This window comes from Pocillopora verrucosa, chromosome 2 (assembly GCF_036669915.1).
Source record: "Pocillopora verrucosa isolate sample1 chromosome 2, ASM3666991v2, whole genome shotgun sequence".
In the NCBI taxonomy this organism is placed as follows: Eukaryota; Metazoa; Cnidaria; class Anthozoa; order Scleractinia; family Pocilloporidae; genus Pocillopora; species Pocillopora verrucosa.
In genome coordinates, this window is record NC_089313.1 from 14,598,902 (window position 1) to 14,620,318 (window position 21,417).

At 38.8% G+C, this 21,417-nt stretch overlaps 2 protein-coding genes across 2 annotated transcripts; one reads left to right on the plus strand and one right to left on the minus strand.

The window, feature by feature from the left end:
- Positions 1 to 103: 103 nt before the first annotated feature.
- On the plus strand, positions 104 to 13,085 carry LOC131789549 (unconventional myosin-XIX). The gene is made up of 25 exons (XM_059106708.2): positions 104 to 202; positions 584 to 737; positions 2,080 to 2,133; positions 2,407 to 2,507; positions 2,891 to 3,004; positions 3,081 to 3,133; positions 3,254 to 3,397; positions 3,956 to 4,058; positions 4,183 to 4,246; positions 4,826 to 4,896; positions 5,313 to 5,406; positions 5,894 to 6,059; positions 6,239 to 6,312; positions 6,736 to 6,857; positions 7,196 to 7,306; positions 7,661 to 7,840; positions 8,320 to 8,430; positions 8,528 to 8,599; positions 8,981 to 9,088; positions 9,309 to 9,379; positions 9,716 to 10,037; positions 10,340 to 10,469; positions 10,877 to 11,364; positions 11,795 to 11,875; positions 12,573 to 13,085. Exons 1-25 carry the CDS (start codon positions 197 to 199, stop codon positions 12,603 to 12,605), a joined length of 3,027 nt encoding a protein of 1,008 aa, XP_058962691.2. The 5' UTR covers positions 104 to 196; the 3' UTR covers positions 12,606 to 13,085.
- LOC131789559 (pescadillo homolog) lies at positions 12,992 to 21,318 on the minus strand. The gene is made up of 16 exons (XM_059106716.2): positions 21,258 to 21,318; positions 21,096 to 21,175; positions 20,738 to 21,001; positions 19,928 to 20,021; positions 19,770 to 19,803; positions 18,930 to 18,973; positions 18,744 to 18,833; positions 17,931 to 18,047; positions 17,518 to 17,583; positions 16,927 to 16,963; positions 16,547 to 16,593; positions 16,267 to 16,400; positions 15,217 to 15,342; positions 14,230 to 14,447; positions 13,339 to 13,457; positions 12,992 to 13,169 (listed from the first exon to the last, which is right to left on the minus strand). The coding sequence occupies exons 1-16, from the start codon at positions 21,276 to 21,278 to the stop codon at positions 13,098 to 13,100; spliced, it is 1,563 nt and encodes a 520-aa protein (XP_058962699.2). The 5' UTR covers positions 21,279 to 21,318; the 3' UTR covers positions 12,992 to 13,097.
- Between the last annotated feature and the right edge of the window lie 99 nt (positions 21,319 to 21,417).

A 21,417-nucleotide genomic window follows, 5' to 3' on the forward strand; every position in this document is an offset into this window, starting at 1 on the left:
TACGTATCACTTTTGTAGTTAGCCGCTGCGCAAGCTGTTGTTTGACTGCCGGCTTGAATACCTTTGGCCAATCAAAACTCACTAGTTATCCACGGTTCGAAATTTGAATGAGAGTTCCATAACATTAAGTTATTTTTCTATAAATTTCGCGATCAGCTGTGTTTACTGTTCTGTTCGCCGATTAGTTAATGCGAATATGAAGGTAAGTATGTCATAAATACATGTCATAGGTACTGTCAGGATCGCTGCAGAGAGTTGACTACTGTGAAAGCCGCTCTTTCATATGCGAGTGAACTTCGCTTTGAACTGAATCGAAACATTTAATCTCATTCAAGTTAAAAGCTTTTGATTTGACTTGATTTCCTTTTCCATGGTGATCTTGCTCCTCATTAAAAATTGGTTACATTTACACTTAAATTAAGAGTCTCAAAATATGTCATGGCAGTGAAGAAATCTTATTTTAAGAGCGATTTCTGAGACAAAAATACCGAAAAGTCTCATGTAACTGTAAATCACTGGACAACCTGGATAAGTTGATGACTTTGCGAGAGTTTCCTTTCAAACAGTTTTATTTTATTTTCAGGTATTGGAAAATTTAACTGCAAATAAGCCGGCAGAAAGGAAAAAGGATGGTTCATTTGAAGAGTCTTTCCATAAAAGAAATAAAGAAGAAAACCTTGCTTTCCAAAGCATCATTGGCGATTTAACCTCACTGAGTCCTCTGAATGAAAAAACAGGTTTGAATCACATTCTCTGTAGAAGCCTAGTGCTCTCTAATGCCCCAAAGTCTTCGCATCTTGTGAATCTGAAGCGATTTTGTTAAGTAGCTAGTAGCCATTAAATCGTAATTAATAAATAAATAAACCAGTGAGTCATTTTTTTCTTTCCCCCCTCAAGGTGTTCTTTCCCATCATTTCTTTACAGATATTTGCCGCTCAATGAGGTCATGGTTTTGACACTCCCTGGGTATCATTTTAAGATGCATTTCCTTCAATGCAAATGGGCCTTAAAGCATTAAATTAAAATTATGGAACAAGGCTTTAAGCATCAGCCTATTTCTAGGGCAGGGTAACATTTTGAGTGAAAATTCTCTTTAAAAAGGGATCCACATCTAGAGACTTATATTGGTATGTACCTTCCCAAATATACCCAAGTACCTGCTTCATATTTTCTCCCTGATAACTTAAAACTTTCCAATTTCCATTGTAGGTTGGAGTAGGGTCAAGTGTAATTTGTGCAAATGACTTTCAATATCAATTTTTCACCTACTGCATGAGAATATTCCTGAACAGTGCAGTCTAAACACTCAAGTCTTAATCAGAAGCACTATCACTGACAATAAGAACTGTGGCTGTCTGAGCCTAATGCTCCCAATTTCTTACAAGGATCAAACATGTGAACCTATAGACATATGTCAGATTCTCAACAATACTGGAAAGGCTATGTGAGCATGTAGACTATCATGTCCTACCAGTATATTTATTTGTTGTGCAACCTGAGATTCGGCAATTTTACAAAAAATGGTAAATTTTAACTGTGGTCAAATGTGCAAAATGAAGAAATGTAGCTGCAGTTAGAGTAACAGCGATGTCATATGATATCCAAGTGAAAATTACTTCAACTTAGGCTGTTAAATTACCTGTCAATGTCACTGAAACCGAACCATTTCAGTACGCACCCTCACCTGGATACTCACAAGTCCAATTGGATTTTTCGTGGCTCAAACTGCATTAACTGGTAAATTGGTTTAACAATATGCTTCAATTTTCTACCTTTAATGTTTACATCATTCACAAGTAACTGTCAATTTGCATGGGTTTTAGCTTTTGTCCGAGGGGACTCTTCAACCATCACATCCCCACCTTGTTTTCTTATGGGTTTTAAGATTTACATGACATGGAAAGTATTATATGTTATGCAAGAGATACTATGATTAAGTATTAAATACCATTTAAAGATAGGTTTTCCATTTAACTTACTCATAGCGGCAGACTCATAGCCCAACATGAGATCACAGAGAGGTTAGTGATTCCTCTTGTTATGAGTCATAACACTTTGAATTCTTCTCATTGATTGCAGTGCTCCAGGTGATAGAAGCTCGTTTTCAAACAGGCAAATTTTACTCTTGGGCAGGTATGTCATCACATACTGATATCACTAAGAATTTCCATTCTTTACCTGTTCAACTTTGAAATAATATCACTAGCTCACCTGATGCCTAGGCATCACTTTTATTTCAATGTACCAGCTCTCAATTTTTTTCAACCAGCTTACATAAAAGGCCATAAAACCTGTAGAACATCCCTCTGAGAGTTTTTGATGTGGGACATGAGACTCTCTGCCCTATATTTTCCACTTTGCGAAGCTTCCATAAGGTAACGACTGATATTTTAATCTGATCCACAGGTGTTCCACTCATTGCAGTCAATCCATTCCAAAATGTTGCAGATCTCTATGACAGTGCAACGGTTGAGAAATACAAGAGAATTGGGCCAAGTGAAATAAAGGTTAAGGATCCAACACTTTGCACATCTGCTGCGCTACATGAACTATTTGAAAAAGAATCGTGGAGCTCCTTGATCAAAGCACACATGCGGAGCCCCATGGTTAAGAAAATATGGTAACCTTCAAAGCCAAGAAAATTTGGTAGTCACGTAATAACATCATCGATAAGTCGCAATGCGAGCACAGTGCGAGACAATTATGTTGCAACCTGTGGGAAATTTAAATAATAAATAAGCGAGGGGCAGGAATTACTTAACTATTAATAGTGCTCTTTGTTTCTGCTCGGTCGAAACTACGTTTTTGCAATCAAGTAAATTGTACAGTTAGTCAGGCAACCTAAGGCATATTATATGATGTACTAATTTGATCGTATATTTCATTGAAGGAATGCCCGCCTCATATATTCGCCATTGGTCAGAAAGTGTATTGCGATCTCAGGAGAGATATGGAAACCAAGAACCAGTCCGTTATCGTCAGTGGCGAGAGTGGCGCGGGAAAGGTTAGTAGAGGGAGTGGAATGGAAGTGTTTAAAATAATTGGAATACAGTTATTTACAAGCTTTATTATTTTTGCAGACATGGACAACACGAAAACTTATGCATTTCATAACTGATTTGACGAATTCGAGGTAAGAAGCCTTCTTTCATGTTGGATACATTTTCCGATATCTTGCGGTAAGTTTCTGTTTAGTTACTCCATGGCATAAAGAAATACTAAGGTAAATAACATTTTCACCTTTTCCACACAGGAAAGACGAGATTGCTAAAGTGAACAGAATTGAGCAAAGGATTCTAGATTCGAATCCCATTCTGGAAGCATTTGGAAATGCAAAGACCGTACGCAACGAAAACAGTAGTCGATTTGGAAAATACATCCAACTTCAGTTTGATAGGTGAGAATTAGCTCAAAGATTAAATAAAAAGTCCATTTGTTGATAATATTGATTTCATAAAATAACTAAGTATTGATTCTACTGTTCTTTTATCTGAGCAATAATTTTACCGGACTGAAAGATTAAAGAGCAGGTTTTTTCCCTCTTGTTCGTTCTTGGATTATCCTGAATTTTACACAGAGACTTCACAGAGAATTTTCGATGGGGTCACAATACATTGTTTTTGGATCTTTGTAGTTTGCCGTGCCTTGGTAAAGGTTTACAAAACAACAATTAACTAGATGTACAGAACACATTTTTCTGTTGGGTATTCTGAGTAGGGTCAGGAGGAACAAAGGGGAAACGGTATACTAGAGTGTAAATGTTAATAGAGATGAGGACCCCAGAGTCAAAGTAGGAGCTCAGTACTACGGCACTTTGGCTCTCGCTCATTGTCAAACCGCAAATATTATCTCAAGAAGCAGTAATTGTAATTAGGGAACGAACAAGGATGTAAACAGACGTAACTCCATTAAGTCTACTCTGAATTGGTGCTAATACATTGTTGATTTTTCATAGGAACCAGAAGATCGTCGGAGCAACTATCAACACTTATCTTCTGGAAAAGACGAGAGTTGTACATCAGGCTAAAGGGGAACGAAAGTTTCACATTTTTGACCAGGTGAAAACGTAAACCGTCAAGATGCAAACTGAAAAGAGTCCAGAAATATCTGTTTTCTATCTCCCTTATTATGTTAATAAGAACCCTTAAATCCTAATTTCAAGCCTTTTCTCTTGCAAATTAGATGACTTCGGCAGAATGCCACCTCCAAGATTCTTCTTTGAGAAATGACGAATCAGCTTCTGCTGGTAAGAATATGTTCCCATAATGCACTGACGTCTCTTAACGCTGGCAACACACGTGAATAACACACCAGGAAAGAACTCTCTCCGTGTTACGCGCGCGCGAGTTCCCCGAGGATTCCGGTTTGATTGAGCACCCCTCGCACAGAGTAGTTGATACTCGGTGATGATGATGACTATTTTTTATTTAATTGAAAAAAAACTGCCAGCAAGTTTTACTTTGGTCATTTTTAAAAACCTGGAGTGAAAACACAGACTGACATATTGAGAGTTATCACTTCTATTTCTGTAAATTTTGAAGGTCACTTTTATAGACTCAGGCTTGCTTGCGCAAATGCAGGCAAATGTGACGAGTTCCAGGGAACCCTGAACCTGAAGATTAGTTACAAATTTAAAAAGAGAATCTACGAATGTCACCTTCTGAACTAATCTTGGAGCCTTGTTCTAGGACTCTCTAACAAAGCTCGAGTGTTTCGAGCCGCGATAAAGTTGCGTGTTTGGAGTGAATTTTAAAAAATCAATTCTTTAAAATGTTTTTAAGAGCCGGAGAGGATATGATTTCATTAGATATGATTTTCTCTGCAGCTCTCGAAGCAACAAAGCAAGCGTTGGAGAATGTTGGAATTGACCATCAACTTCAATGCGAAATTTTTAAGGTAGGAACGGTGTATTTAGAAATTTCGATTGATGTCGGTTATTCCGATGAGAAATTGAAATGAAAGCCCAGTGAAAACCTTGTTCTAAACATGATCCTTCTGATGTTAATGTAGAATAGGGCATTATATTAACATGACACTGATGCGTCATGTACCTGACGTGTTGCTTCTGTAGTGGCAAAAAAACGATGAACAATTAGACGCCGCCTCCGAGGTTCACACGAGCAAAACCTGCGACATAAGATCTGTTAATTCAAGGCTCTCGGATATCTCCAAAAGCGGGAATGATCCGTAAAAATAACCAAGCTTCAACCACTTAATTTCATTTTACGTTCTTGTTTTATTTTATCGACTATTTTTTCCACTCTAATATGATTTATCTCGATGTACTACTGAAAATTTATTCCTCGTTTTAGATCCTGAGTGGAATTCTCAAACTTTGTGATGTTCACTTTGTGGATGGGAATACGACGACAACGAGCGAAATTTGTTACGTTCAAGATGATCAAGGTTAGTGTGTACCGGATAAGTTTCTGAATTATTGTAAAATGAAATCCATCGGCCCAAAAAAAAAATAGGTCCCAAGGAACTCGTTCTATGGCGCAGAATTCATGAAGTGCGCCTCTTCAATTTCATTATGATAACTGAAGTACTGGTGTAATAATCAATGAGATTTTTCAGGCTTACTTTCATTACTGGGAAGATCACTCTCATATTCAAAGGGCAAATTGATGAAAAGAATGAAGTAGCTTCTATGGAGGTAAAAGGGACTGGGGCAAGGAATGGATGAACGGACAGACGAGCGGATAGACGGATGGATGGATAGATTAATGAATGAAACATTTGAGTCTGTTGAACGCAAACCACATTTTTGAAGTTAAAAGGAAAACAAAATACAAATATTTGCCATAGGAACACCCTTAGCCATTCAGGAATTGTTACTTTTTGTTCTGTCACATTGTGCTGTGTTCATTGCTCTTTAAACTGTCCGGTTCAGTTTCAGAAGTTTATGATTTACTGGGAACCGAAGCGCAGTCTCTAGAGCAATGCTTGTGCTCACGACGAATCACAACGGGTTCCACTGGCGAACAGTTCATGAAGCCTTGTTCAACATCAGAATGCGTGGAGAGAAGAGATTGTATAGCCAAACTTATCTACTCCAGGTATGATTTCAGTCTGGAATTTGATTACAGAATAAATTGTGCACGATGCCTTAGAACTACTGACATAAGCTTCCCCCACCCCCCCCCCCCCCCAGCTTACCTTGATGAGGTGACCTAAAAAGTTATTTTCCGCGTGTGTCTTACACAAGCGCCCATTTTTTATTTATTTACTTTCCTAGATTGTTCGACTGGATAGTAAACTTCATAAACATTTCTATCAGAGCACCGCCCGATTCAAAACATTCTTTCATCGGTAAGAATAGATAGAAAATAATCATTATTGTGCTTAAGTTTTATCCCATCTGAAAGTAAATGTTGATTAAGAAGTTTTGGAGGAAGTTCAAGTCAACCCTTAATTTTCCAGGATCTGGTTGGGAATTCTCCTTTCTATTCGCTATACATTGCTTTGAAAATTAGCTCAGAGTATTCGGTGTTATCAGCCCCTAGCTGACATCTTAGTCTATTCTGATAACCTTTTGGCTGGATAATGGCTCTTGTAAAGAGAAATTACGGAATGATCGCGTCGAATTCTAGGAATTAAAAGGTTAACCTCGATCACATTTAAGCTGCGCACAGATTTTTCTAGACCATTGGTTCGTCGTGGATAAAAGCTACGCTTGGATAAATGTTACCTGACCTTGACTTTGTGTCAGAAATCACTTTTGTTTCATTCCAGGTCTTTTAGACATCTACGGATTTGAAAACTTCCACTTGAACAGCTTGGAGCAGTTATGTATCAACTATGCTAACGAAAAGCTTCAACAACATTTCGTGTACCACTTTATGAAAAGACAACAGGTATGTCGTTATCGGCTTCTTTCTAAACAGTTCTGACATTTTGATCAGTTCTTCAAACTCATAAAACTTTGTATAATGGTACCCTATGAAATAATCACTGAAAAACTGACCAATCAGTATACACAAATCGGACCGATCACGCTTGACAGACAACACCTGCTCACCCGAGCCTGAGGATAACGTCAGTCTAGATTGACAAAACTTCTATTACTACTTCCGCCAACAGTCGTTCTCAGGACTACATGATCAAAAAGGTACCTTAGGTCGCCAGCAGTAGCGGAGCCGGGCAAGAATTCGAGCACACTGACCAATTTGACGCTTCTCCACTTGCATTCTAGGAAGAATATCAGAAGGAAGGTATTGACTGGACCTTTCAAGAGTTCGTGGACAATCGTCCGTGTTTAGATCTCATTGAAGGAAGGACAAGTGTCTTTTCGTTAATGAACGAGGTAACAGAATGTTTTGTGCAAGATGAATTCTTCATGCGCCTTTTTCTCAGATGGATGGGAACGTGTTCCTTATTTTAGTGAGTCAAGCACTAATTAAAGCTTATTATTTTTCGAACGTGAAAGCGCCAGAGGTATTTTAACCCTCAAGATTTACAAGCATTTAATTATTCCTACAATATCACCTATGAATCAAACATGGAAGTCATACTAATAGAGGAGAAGCTTTTGATTATTGAAAAAATTCTCCTAAATGTATAGAGAACGGTATGGAGAATATGCATACTGATGTTAGGTTGCAAAGGGTTAAGAATCACTCTATACCTTCTGATAAATGCCCTTTTCTCCTTGTTCCAGGAGTGCCGTTTGAAAAGAGAGCTGGACACTAACTCGTTCAGTACCCGCCTGAAGACAGCACTGGCTCAAAACACTCACTTTACCTGTCCGCGGTTTAAAAGTGAAAATCACGAGTTCAGTATTCATCACTTTGCCGAGAGTGTCTCTTACCAAGTAGAAGGACTCGTCAAGAAAAACAAGGTCAGATTTTTCGTCATATTCTACTAACCACTGACAGCAAACTATAATTTGGCGGGCAAATAAAGTAAGTAAAGCTCAAGCTTACGTTGCTGGTAGTTTTGGGGGTTAGTAGACTAAGATGAAGGCGGTGACTCAGCAACAATGAGATCTCCAACCCTCCGGGGGCTTTGACGCTCATAACTTCGACGCCTCATATTGTAGCTTTTGATTGGAACCCTCAAGGGAGAAAAGGCCGTAGCTGATCTTAAACAATCTTGTGTCAAGGCCTAAGGAAGGATCTAGACAAGATATGCTTTTGTCCTAGAAAGTTGGAGAGAGTCATTCTAGCACGTTACTCATGTTTTCATGACCCATCACTGATACTGTAACTTGTATCGCAACAACTGCGAGGGGAGAGGACAGGGTTTTTATTGCAACGTGTTCCACACTGTCTCCCTATATGTAACCCACTCCTCATTCTTTTCATTTGGTTATCGCAGGATTTTGTTCCACCCGAAGTAATCGAACTGTTACAAAGCAGCACCAATTCATTGATCCAAGAGCTGTTTCAAGCGAGAGATCTTATTCCGGACAGAGCTGGTGAACAAGAGGTAATAAGTCAAATTAGCTGTAATGCGAGGTTTGCTTCAAGTGAGCGTCACTTCACTTTTCACAATTTTGTCACCTTTTGCTTTGCATTTGTTCTAGAATGTACAGTTTCCATTCAAGGAAAGCAGTAAACATCGACAGTCCACAATCACTGTTGTTCATAAATTCAAGGTATTTGAGCAAGTCTTGTTCTTACAAAAAGGGTATTGATGCGTTTTCGTGGAGAGCAATCATAGTTGTGGGAGTTTCCGGTATAGTCGCGAGAGGAATGGAGAAGAGAAAAAAGAGCGAAAACGTGCTACCTCAACCTCGTTTCCACCCTCTCCCTTCAGCACACGGGAAAAAGATGCTGTGATTAGAAGACTGTGGTCATTTCCCCAGGCTCAAACTGGCTATGCCCCTGTTACATTCATAATTCTTAGAGACATTTCCAGTTCCGATGGTGTTCTCGAAATGGAGGTTCCACAGGAAGTGAATCTGGTAACAGTTCTTTTGTAAATGTGATCATTCAATTATTTCATAAATGTTTACGCTGTTCCTGGCTTATTTCAGGATTCACTCAACAGACTGATGTCTACACTGCGTTCTACAAATGTTCACTACATTCGCTGTATCAAGCCAAACTCCAATTGCCAGCCCGGAGTATTCGATAGAAACCAGGTATGTTAATGACCCGGCTGTAGACAGAACGAGTTATACTAACGTCTTATGCATTTTGAGGCATGCCAGGTTGTTCTGTTCTTGTAAGTTATTACTCTATCTTGACACATATACCCCAGACTAAAATTTCCTCCTTCCCTCCCTCTCCTTCTACGTCGATAAACTTCACTGTCCGTCCTTTTAAGTGTAATATATAAGCAAAATGTTTTCCCATACCCAGGTAATGGCTCAGTTGAATGCATGTGGTTTGGTCGAGACAATTCGAATCAGTGCTGCTGGTTATCCAATCAGGTAAGCCCAGAAAACTGTATTAATCCCACCGCACATCAATAACGATATCTACTCACTTCGCTAAAATGAGCCAAATCATTGGACCAATGCATGTCCCACATCGCGATGTAACGTAACGGAATGTATCACGTAACGTAATGCATCAGGAAGTATCTTCTTATGATGTGGTGGTGGTATTCTGGCGTTTGCATTTTAAAGGGTTGGTAGTACTGTGGGCGTAGTGTAGGATCCATACATAGCTTCTTAAGTGGAGTCGGTGGATCTGCACCACACACTACAAGATTACACACAGTGATATATGTTTAAAAAAGGCTAATGCGATAATTGTTTTCGCAGACTATCCCATCATGAATTTCTGAAACGCTACAATGTCGCCTTGAAGCATATGGACCCTGTTATGAACAGTCACGTCACTTTTCCTCAAGTCAAGTCGCCGAGGACAGTAGAATCGGCGTCTCCTCGCGTTCCCGCCTTGGAAAGACTCAAGCGTCGATCACGTCGGAGACACCGAAGTAGCTACGACCACACGAGACACATCTGTCGGTCGATCTTGGAGATTATCAAGGTTGATACTGATGAAGTTAAAGAAAATGACCTTGAGAGTGGCAGTCATGGTGTGAAAATTGGAAGGACGAGGGTTTTTCTAAGGGAAGAAACGGTGAGTCATGAAAGGGCTGTGGAAAAGTTTTCTTTTAACAGATGTAGGACCTGGGCTCTACACCCGCGTCATATTAGAGTTTAAGCATGATAATTTGAACATGAGGGGGGTGGGGAGGGGAGGGGGGACATGCATCCTAGTGAGGACCGCTCTTAGCCACGCCCTTTTAAGACTGTGTCCTACTTACCTATGATTCTAGCCCCCATGATAACCTAGCCGGTACTAATAAGAGCTTATAATCAAAACACCAACAGAAATGCAACTTGTTTTCTAACCAGTCTAGTTTGCTTTGTCATTTTTAGATGGAGAGGTTGGAGCAAGTACGAAACAGATGTCTCACCAAATCAGTGTTGATAATCCAGAAGTGTTGGAGGCGTCACAAAAGGAGACTCGAACGGAGAAGGGTGTCTGCGGCTGTTTTAATCCAATCAGGTGAAATACCTATCTTGGTTTTTCGTTAAGGAAGCTATATCGGAAGGTTGAAAAAAACTAATTGCCTGTGCGCTGCGAGTAAGTCTCTATTTTAGTCGAACCAATGGCCCTCCGCACATTAGCCCTATAGTATAACCCCTTTGTTACAGAGCAAACTGTTTCGAATACGTTTATTAGAAACAAATGGGTGACCGTAGAAGCGATAAATTAAGACCCTGTTGGCACTTTGCAAAGATTTGTTTAAACTAATAACAGAGCCCGCAGCGGTCGCAGCGCGCGCAGCGTAGCCCCATAATTACAGGAAGTAGTAGTAATATGTTATATCGCTTTAAAATCAAACACCGTGGTCTATTTCTCAGAAAGGGAACTACTAAAGAAAACCCGTGTTACTTTCCTTTCGTGTTTAGCCTGGAAAGGATGGAGAGCCAAGATAAATTTCCGGAGAATTCAGGAATCAACCAAAGTCATACAACGCTATGCGAGACGCTATTTCGAGGCGAAACGACTCAAAAAAGAGTGCCGAAGTGTTCTAAACTCAACCGGTGACATGTCCACAAAAGAGGCCTTGGCTCTGAAGGAAAGCATTTGTGTTTCACCATTATCCCCATCTTTTTCACTCCTTGAAACTACTGGCCGTCATTTTGGTTTGACTTCAAGTTTAGCCTCACGCGCAATGCCGTCTTGGTTCGACGAGTTTACACCACAAAACCGTGGGTTGTCGCCTTGTAAAAGTCAAATGATGATGAGTTCGAGCAGAAGTCATGTAAGCCCTCTTGGTCTGTTAATGGGCTTCGGACGGGGGAACCTTCACACAAGAATACAGACTAGAAAGCACTGTGCCACGCAGTCCGTCAATAAATCGTCCACTATTATATCGCGGCGAGACATTGAAAAGGTACACAGCTTAATGTAACATATTTCAGTATCGCTGGCTGTTTTGTTCAGGCACACCGTTTGGGTTCTAACGCGTGGATATGAAATTTTCATGTGGAATAAGATTGAAACCCGAGAAAGAATGTGCGTAGATTTAACTGTTACAAGTGCCCGAGTACACGCATACATGCGTCTAGTGCTAGGATCAAATGGTATGGAATGCACGGAGAAAGAAAACTTTGCTTGCTTTTTCTAATAATGACGCATACTCTTACTCAAATTTCAAAAATGGCTCCTGCGAATTTTGTTGGCGCAGGCAAACCTCTTTGCAATCCTTTCATGGTTTACTGTGTCCTTCAACATGTTATTTCGCCAGGTGCGATCACAAGACTGAATTTGTATCTAAGCTTCCATCTAGATTCCAGTTACCTTGTATCAAACTTCTATTCCAGGTACCAGTAGCATTTCATTGCAAAGGAACCCCTCTGGCTTACGCCAACACGAGACCACATCCGGGAAACACAACCAACACGGTAAGCGATACTACCATAATCTCGGATGGGACATTACTCTAATAGTATCATATTACGAGAATTATAGGTTCCCTTAGCAAGTGTAATACTAACATGATCATGAGGTGGCTGCAATTTGCTCTGACACTGCTTTGAAAAATGTAGGCCCTCTTAACCCTTTACAGCCTAACATCAGTATGCATATTCTCCATACTGTTCTTAATACATTTCTTAAGGTGCTGACAAGGAGAATTTGATTACTGATCAAAAGCTACTTTTAGTTGGTAATCATCTCCTTCATTCTCGTGACCTTAATCTATGATTTAGGAGTGATATTATAGGGAGAAATTGGATGTTGGTCACTTTAAGGGTTTAAAGGGTTAAAGTGGGCGTCGACGAAGCACATTGCTTTTAGCGCTTAACTCCGCATTGAAAAGTCCACTTTCCAATTGGGTTTACGAGCAAGACATGTTAATCTCTTAAGTGCCTGTCTCCTACCAGGGATGTAATTCGGTACCACCCAACTGCCACAGAAATCTAACGACATGCTAAGGGGGGTACCTGGTCTGGGAGGGGCTAACATTACATCTTGAAGGAGGACGTGAACTTACAACATTCTCTAAGATATTCCACAGTCACTCGTTTGTCATCATATAACAATATTATTCGTCAAGTATAGGTTGTGGCTTCACTGTCTCCTCCAAATATTTCCTTTCAGGGATTAGCAAGCATCAGCGAAATGGATTGTTAACAAAAGTGAACGACCTCACCCTGCACTTTGCACCGGCTCTTTCGGCACGGGAGTGATGGACAAGTAACTTCGCAGACATTTTCTCGCGCTTATTACATCGCAACCAGGTCATTCTATTTATCCGCAAGGCAATGCGAGTTGGTTAATGCACTGGGAACGAGAAATCCTCGACTAAATGAAAATATGACTGTGTTGATTTCGATTTAAGTTACTTCTTAAAGCGTTATGTTGATCCAAAGATGTAGACAAGAAATTATGTCTACAAGAGAATTTTCGCTCACTATTCGCGAAGCCTAACTCAACGGAGCAAAAAAATATCGCCGCGTGAAAAAGGAGAGGTATTGTTTGAATGGTAAATCATACAGTAGAAAAAAAATTTTAAAAAAAAATTGTTTAATTACACTGTTACGTTAGAGTAATACGTGGTAATCTACAAGTTTGGTGTAAAATATTTTTTAATTAGGGATTAAATTCATATTCGATGTCGAGATTTCATTTTGTCTTCTGTTTCTTCTGGGACTGTGCCTCGTCGTAAGCCTTTCGCTTAGCCTCAAGTTTTCGTACCTAAAACGAAATACAACTTATTAAAAACTTCAGCTTTTAGCAATAAAAGTTGATCTTAGAGGTATTCGTATTATTCGGCATCCTTGGCCAAAAACCAGGATCTGGAAAGTAAAGTCTTTCTCGCTCAACTTTCAAAGAAACTAGAAGAGAATTTATTTTAATACTTTACCTCGGATCTCTTTTTCTTCTTGGAATGCATAATTTGGTCGTACAATCGTCTGTCTTTCTTCTTCATCGCCATGATGGCCAGGTTCTTTTCTTCTTTGCTGAGTCCTTCGCCAGACGTTCCTGAACGAGAAGAAAAATGTCGAAATAACTAGGTTAATTTATAGTTTCCCTTCCAATACCAAAATTAAAACTTCTACACCCGGATTTCAACATCTCTGGACTAGAGTACATTTCAATTGAGTATAGAAGAAACCTAAACCAAAGCAATTACAAGTAGCCAATAAGAATATTAAACGAACAAAAATGATGCAAACTGCCTGAAGCGCAGTTCACCGTACGAGATCAAGTCCTGATTAGTTTAATTTTTGTATCTGATTGGTTAAGGGAGAGTGCGACTTTTATGGACCAATCAAACAGCGAAGTAAAGTAAATCCAATGCAATCCGTAGTTATTCTAGGTTTTCGATTGAAAATCTCTGTCCTAGCGATAGCGCGTTACTTCAAAGAATGAGATTTATTCATATTCAAAAGATAGATGAGATATTACACGCCCTCTGATTGGCCAAAAAACTACCCAAACCTATCCCTAGCTCCTTCATAAAAGCGATGGACCACACCCGCGACATATTAATAGAACACTAAACAAATTTGTAGATCACTTGTCTTTGACTCTTGATATAATAATTTCTCTCACGTTCTCCCCACAACCCGCGTGGGTTATTGTGCCAGTGTTAGTAAATGGACAGAAAATGCGGTCTATTGTATAATCAAGCTACTATTGACCAAATAGAAGATCCAGCAAATAAACCAAAGAGAACCTGCGGAGCTTAAAGGTTGAATATCTCAAATGTATTTTGGACAACAGCACCATTTAATCCCTACAACTTCCTCACCCTCTTCATTCTCCTGTCCAGCCTCACTTTCACGCGCTTCTGTCTGCCTCTGTTCTTCCAGCATGGCTTGTCTCTCAGGGGGTACATAATCACCCTCTTGTTCTTCCACAAACGGGGATAAGTGGGGCGGAAGCTCAACCCCTGGGAAATAATCCTCCACAGGGAGAAGTTTACGGCAATTCACACAGTCGAATACCCATTGAGGTTGGACGTAATACCTGGAGGATACGAAAGAGTTTCTTTACAAAGCACCAACCCCTTTCAAACCCAAGATCTCAATACCATACATTTTGTAAAACTAAAGCTCTGATGATTTGGTGTCATACCAGACAATATTCACCAGCTGATGTACTACATTCTTCTCATTACCTCTTTTGCTTAACTAGAGTTGATATTGCAAGGAGAAATTACCTATTGATCACTCCTGGGGGGGGGGAGGGGTGGGAAAGAGCACAGAAAGTAGGCTCCTATCATTCTTTCTACGTCACGAAACGCTCCTCTCAAAAGAAGCGTCGGGGGAATGTTGCGTGGAATTCTGAAAAATGGCTGCAAAGGAGACTAAAAAGAAAGTCGATATGGCGAGAACGCTTGTTATAAATCTGACAAATTTGGCTGCTCAACTGGAGCGAGGAGTATCTTCTTTTTTCACTATGCTGTAACAGCTACTTGCGTTACTTGAATTGCATGTATTTCGCCCTCGTACAGGCTCTCTAGTCGAAGAGGAAAGAGCGAGGAAGGGTATGGGGTGGGGAGGAGGGCGGAGGTAGGGGGATGGGAGCTTCCGTTAGAGCCCAGTTCTTCCTCAGCCCTTCCTGCTGGAACCTGTTTACAGGCTTGATTTATTAACGTTTCCAGTGGCTCTCGAGGCCAAAATCGTTTACGGGACCAAGTTTTAAAGTATTCCTTACGTTCAAAAACTAGTTGGATGTAACAGGATTGCAGCTCCAAATTTTTCAGTCAGCAAGAATCTCCCAATCTGATACAAACCTGGATAAATATGTGTGTCCATAAACTGGTCTGTCTACAATCTGATGGGTAATTGAATCACAGTTCTCCTCAAACGTGGCTCCTATGGCTTCTGAACTCTGCCACGAGACTTCCCCTCCAAAACATCTGTCATCGAAAAATTAAAGTTTACAAGGAAACCAGGTGGACAATCAAACATGGTTTGATGCTACTCTAGTTTAAAGATTTAATGAATGTAACCTAGAATTTACATTTTTTTTTTTACAATTTTTCATTGACCCAGGCACGTTGAGAAAACATTTGGCAAGTTGAGAAAAGTTACTGTGTCACATATCTAAAAATAAATTACTTATGCACTTATGAAATCAAATCTTTTTGATATACATTATTTTTTAAGTAACAAAAGTAACACCCCCTGATGCATATTCTCTTCTTGAATGTGAGTGCTCACAATTTAACTTGCAGGATAGGACCTGTGTGTATGGGATGTACAAATACCATCATTGTGCACATACAAAGTTTCCTTCACTGATTTCCCAAAATTGTGATGATACAAGAAAAGAGAGACTTCAACAGTTGTTACTTTAAGTGCAAATCCTTTCCCAAGAACACAAACAATGACCCAACCAAGCACTACCCACAAACTGCTTAATCAAGAATTTATGGTAGTTTGTTACTAAACCTCTAAAATACAGCACATTTTGTGACCAAAATAAGGAGTAAAGGACACAAATAATGACCCAACCAAGCACTGCCAACAAAATGCTTAATCAAGAATTTCTGATAGTTTGTTAATAAACCTCTCAAATACAGCACATTTTGTAGGCAAAATAAGGGGTAAAGGTTATTAAGCACAAGGCTACCAAGTCTTGCCTGGTTGTTTTTAACGCCAATGAGATTGAGGCAGGACTAGTGTAAAAGTGTCATTACCTGCCTATCTCATATGAGACCTCCAGGAGTTCACTTCTAGTCTTATATTTTTTGCTGGTAATCTCTCATAAGGGTGCCCTTATATTTAATTAAAAATGTAATGAAATCGTTTGAGATATAACAATATCAAAACATCTTTACCTGAGAACAAACACCAGTATTTCTCTTGGAACCTCTCTGGACAGAAACACCTTGCAGTCTGAAAACAGGTTTTTCAGTTTTTCTGTTTCTTGAAGCTCTTTCTTAATAGCCTCCTGTGCTTTGGCATCCTCGCTCTGTCAAAAAAAAAAACCAGATTAGTATATTTTGATGGTTTCTTAACATCTCTTGCAAACTTCAGGACAATTATTTACTGACATGTTATTAACGTTGAAGAATACATATAACCAGCAACATATCTTCTACTAAAAACACAACATACTTCAGGATCAACAGGAAATTCATCTACTTCAACATCATCATCCTGAGCTGAAAATAGAAAGGAAAAAACTACATGTAACACACCATTAATATTTCATGTACTTCACAAATCCCACAGGGAAGGTGTAGGTCAACCACAAGTTGTTTGGGTGGCCATGGCCTTTACCAGTGTTCACCCTAACATCAGTATGCATATTCTCCATACTGTCCTTAATATATTTTCCTGTAGTACTGATATGGGGAATTTGTTCTAGAATAAAAGAGCTTCTTTAGTGGGTGATCATTTCTGTTATTCTCATGGCCTTAATCCTTGATTTAGGGGTGACTATATGGGGAGATAATAGACAATGGTTACTCCAAGAAATATATTGACATGCCTACCTGTTACTGACAAGTTTTGATTCAAAGTAGACAGCACCTTATAAGAAAACATAAGACAAACATACCCATGAGAAATTGCTTAGGAAGACCAGGGTTTGCAATACTTAATTGACAAAGACAAGGGAATAACCATGAGAATATTAATTAGTCACAATCAGTTGGTGAATAGTGTGCTGGACTCTAGGGAGGGGGTCTGCAGGACACAAGTAAAACTCCTTGTTACTTCATGCCTAGGGAAATTTGGATGAGCTGTAGAGATATAGGTTGTTCTACTCACACACCCACTGACTCCAGTTGGTGCTCATTACATTTTAATTTCCTCATGTAGCATGCCCGCCAAAGTTTGCCAAATGAAAAAGCAGCAATTGTCAGCTGGATTTTTGGCTTAAAGATCACTGGGCCAAATGCTGCCAGCCTAATTTCTCAGCTACAACCCTGTAATAAAGTTCAAATAAAGCATATCATTGAAGCGACTGCTTGATTGCACCAGATCAGCTGTTTGATTAATATAAAGAAACATGCAAAATGTTCAATATTTTTTTGAGTCAGCTAGAAACTAATAGATGTATGTCCAGTGAAGAAATGTCTCACCTCATCTTCCAGTTCTGAATCTTCACAATAGTCTGTGTTATTTGTGTTATTGTATTCACCAGCAAGCTGCACATTCAGGGTGGGAAGACAAAGAAGAAGCATAAAGCTAATACATCTTAATCATATTTACAGTTTCCTGATTCAACCTGATACTAAAATCACAGTCCACAATCAGGTGACCAAAGAACTTATTTCCAAGCTGAAGGAATGTCAGGAATGTTGGCAATAGAGATGAATAAACCTTTCCACATCTGTTAATCCCTTTAGTAACTTCAATGGTATACATAAGAGTGCTTTTTAGTTGTCTGAGTATGGTAAAACCATCTGGTTTCTGAGTTTGACAGTCAGAGGAAATGTATAAAGCTGAAAAGGAGAATTTCCAATAAAATCTTGGCAGTTAAGGATGAACTTACCTTGGGAGGGTAGTGTAAGTTCAACATGTTGTACAATTTGAAATTCACAAATCCTATCATAGTTGTGTAGAACTCTACAAAAGTCAGCATCACTCTGAAGTCAACATCTGTTGGTGGCTGCAAAAAAAAAAAGCTGACATATGACCTCTACCTATGTAACCATAAGCAAGTCTTAACATGGCTAACACCATTGGCATTGTCAATTAGTGTCCAGTTAACTGGTTTAAAGCAGACATGCTGGCCTTATGGTTAGTGTGCTGGACTCCTGGGTCAAGAAGTCCAGGTGTGAAACCTGGCCAGGTCAATCTATTGTGTTCTTGAGGAAGACACTTTACCTTAACAGTGTCACTCTCCACCTATGTACAAATGTGTACCAATGAATTGTCACAAAAGGCTGATAAAATGCTGGGTGGTAACATCCCATCCAGAGGAGAGGGGTGTGTAGTAATACTCTTTGTTAATTTATGCTATGGAATCCAGAATAAGATCCAGCTGGATGCGCTACTTCACTCATGTAAAGACTTAACCCTTCAAGATCTGAATGTTAATTCTCTTCTCTAGCTGCTACACATTAGTTATGAGAATTTTAAGTTAGATCAAGGTAACAACTGCTACCTGATTAGATCGAGTATTCTTATTACCTATTTGCTGAGTAATACTTGAATAATATGGGAAGACATTACTTGTTGATCACTTTTGGAAGTTAAAGAGTTCACCTTTTTTTAACTGATTTAAACACAAGTCTACAATTGAAGATAAAAAAAGAAAGCTGCAGCTCAAAACAGTAACACTGGAAAAAGCTTCTATTATTACCTCTTGACAAAACTGGTAAGGAACAATCCACGTCACGGGTTGATCTTGGATTTCAGCTTGAAAATAGACTCCTTTTATTGACAGGAATACCTTTGAAAGAGATATCAATCTTGAGTAAGGAATACCAACACATGAGACCACAGGACAACACAAATCAGTTAATAGAAGTTTACTTTATGAAAATACCTTTCTTAGTGACTTAGATGCTATGATGTAATGCTGAAATTCAACTGCAACAAACACAGAAGTATCAGAATGACAAAGTGGTTCTTAATTAAGTGAGCACAAAAATGTAAAGAAACTACTTTCATTTCAGGTAATTTAGTGTTAACAACTGGGTTGAAAACGTAAATTAGCCACCGTAAAGGGTAAAAAAGCTGACGTTTCGAGCGTTAGCCCTTCGTCAGAGCGATTAGTCAGAGCGACTAATCGCTCTGACAAAGGGCTAACACTCGAAAGTCAGCTTTTTTACCCTTTACGGTGGCTAATTTACGTTTTCAACCCAGTTGTTAACACGAAATTACCTGCTATACTCTCCCACCGACGCAGCACCACAGTTTCTTTAGAAACTTACCCCTTTATTACTTTCATTTCAGCTTGGTTTTGGTTTAACTCTTTAACCCTTGGAGTGACCAGCATCTAATTTCTCCTCACAGTAATACTTTTGAATCAGTCATTAAGATCATGAGAATAACAGAAATGATTGCCAACCTAAGAAACTCTTGATTGTTAAACAAATTCTCCTTGTCAGTATCAACTGATTTGTATAGACAAGAGTATAGAGAATATGAATACTAATGTTAGGGTGTAAAGGGTTAAAAACTATAGGCAGCCCATCCATTCACTCTTCCTTTTTTCAGTTAGACAATGTGATCATCAGAGTGGGGGTACTCACTTTGGCTATAATGACATTTTAACAAGAGTCAGAAATTTTCAAACTTAAAAGTCAAAGCACCACATTTCATCTGTCTTAATAAGTCAATAAGAACATTATCTGTTAAAAACAAAATTGAAAAAGTCACTTACCAGATAATCTTTTGCATTGTTTTACAACATCAGCCTGTCAATAAAGAATACGAAAAAAAAAATATTAATACCAAAAGTAACTCTTTCTGACACAAGTTTAATGTTTTCAAAGAAAAAAAATAGTATAAGAACCACTACAAAATTAAAATCATCATTACCTGTATTTTATCAGTTTGTGGCATTGTTGAAAATAATAACACCATGGATAAAGCATCATCAAGGTCTCTCACTGCATCAATGAAAGTTGGATATCTGAAAATTTGAATAAATGAAGTAATGCACAGAGAATATACTGTTGACAACCAGAGATCACAACATTTCAAGGGTAAAAATTCCATTTTGTCATCCTTCTCCTCTTGAAGAGCTCAACAGTTTTAAGAAAGGAATAGTAAATTTACAGCATATTATGAAAGTCAATGTGAAAAATTGACAAAACTAACAGGTACAATAACTGTTAATGAATAACAAACAATACCAACAATAACATCAATTTGATCTGCATAATATTATCCCATCTGAAATGTCAGGCAATCATGTATGCAACGCTATTACTGGAAGGACAGTTGTCAGTGACAGTGAGAAACCTTTTCCATTGTGACCAGAATTTAGAGTCAAAAATATCAGTTACTATTGCCAAAAACAGTGCTTCTCAAGACTAAAATAGAACTGAGTAAGTGGTTTGAACTGATAGTTAACATTTGACCAAGTATTCTGATCATCTGTGTGAGGATAGTCCTGAGAAGACTGTCTTGTTGTTGGCAATGGTCCTCCGAAGGTCAGTCACCACTACTGACAACAGCATCCCTCAGGGCTATCCTCAAGTGGAAAATCCAAATATACAATCTAACCTTACACTGTTTAACATATCATTTCTGAGTTCAATCCATTCAAGATAATGATTATTACAAATAATTTTTATTTTTTCTAATCCTTGCAATAATCCACTGAATGACACAAAAAGTACTGACCTTTCCTTGAGAATGTGATCAAGTTTGTAAATCGGTTTGTTGTCCACTAATCTTTGAGCAGTACCTGGTTCCTCCTTAGCAATGGCCTTCTTGAGCTTTCTAAGAAATATCTTAAACTCTCTGAACTTGTTAAGAATTGGTTCATGTGCAAGGTACTGAATGTCTTTAATGTAATAATAAGTCTTGTTTGCTGTACTTCCTCTGTTCACTTTCTTCTTGTTCTTTGGTTCAACTGGGTAAATGCCTTTCAAAATACAGATTCGCCTAAAAATTAAACAAATCAAAACTTGAGAAAAAGTATTTCTTTGCATAAAAAGGTACTGAAGTGAATTTGACGATCAACAGCCTCAAATTTTACCTGAAATCCGGCAAACTGAGCTGCAGTTTCTTCAGCGCTTGATTTCTTGATATATAATTTGTTGCGGCTCCACTTTCTCCCTGAAAAGAAATTCGTGAGCATATTTATTTAGATCAGATTGCCAAATACAGCAAACAATTTTAGAGAAGCGTCAAAATATACCTTTTTCTTTAACTTTCCCATCGTGTTTTCCTCGGAAAATTGACTCCACGTGAAAATGTTGTGAAATTCACAGCTTCCAAAGCCTTATGGGACTGCGCCTGGTTGATTTTCGTATTTTGCACCAGAAAATGGCGGGTAGTAGCAAAAATACGTCAGACAG

Coding starts and splice junctions, on each gene's coding strand:
- LOC131789549 (XM_059106708.2), top strand. Junction 3,398..3,955: donor ATCCAACTTCAGTTTGATAG/GTGAGAATTAGC, acceptor GATTTTTCATAG/GAACCAGAAGATCGTCGGAG. Junction 8,600..8,980: donor CTGTTGTTCATAAATTCAAG/GTATTTGAGCAA, acceptor GGCTTATTTCAG/GATTCACTCAACAGACTGAT.
- LOC131789559 (XM_059106716.2), bottom strand. CDS start 21,278: ATGGGAAAGTTAAAGAAAAAG. Junction 21,176..21,257: donor TGGGAAAGTTAAAGAAAAAG/GTATATTTTGAC, acceptor ATTTCTTTTCAG/GGAGAAAGTGGAGCCGCAAC. Junction 13,170..13,338: donor AGAAGAAAAAGAGATCCGAG/GTAAAGTATTAA, acceptor ATTTCGTTTTAG/GTACGAAAACTTGAGGCTAA.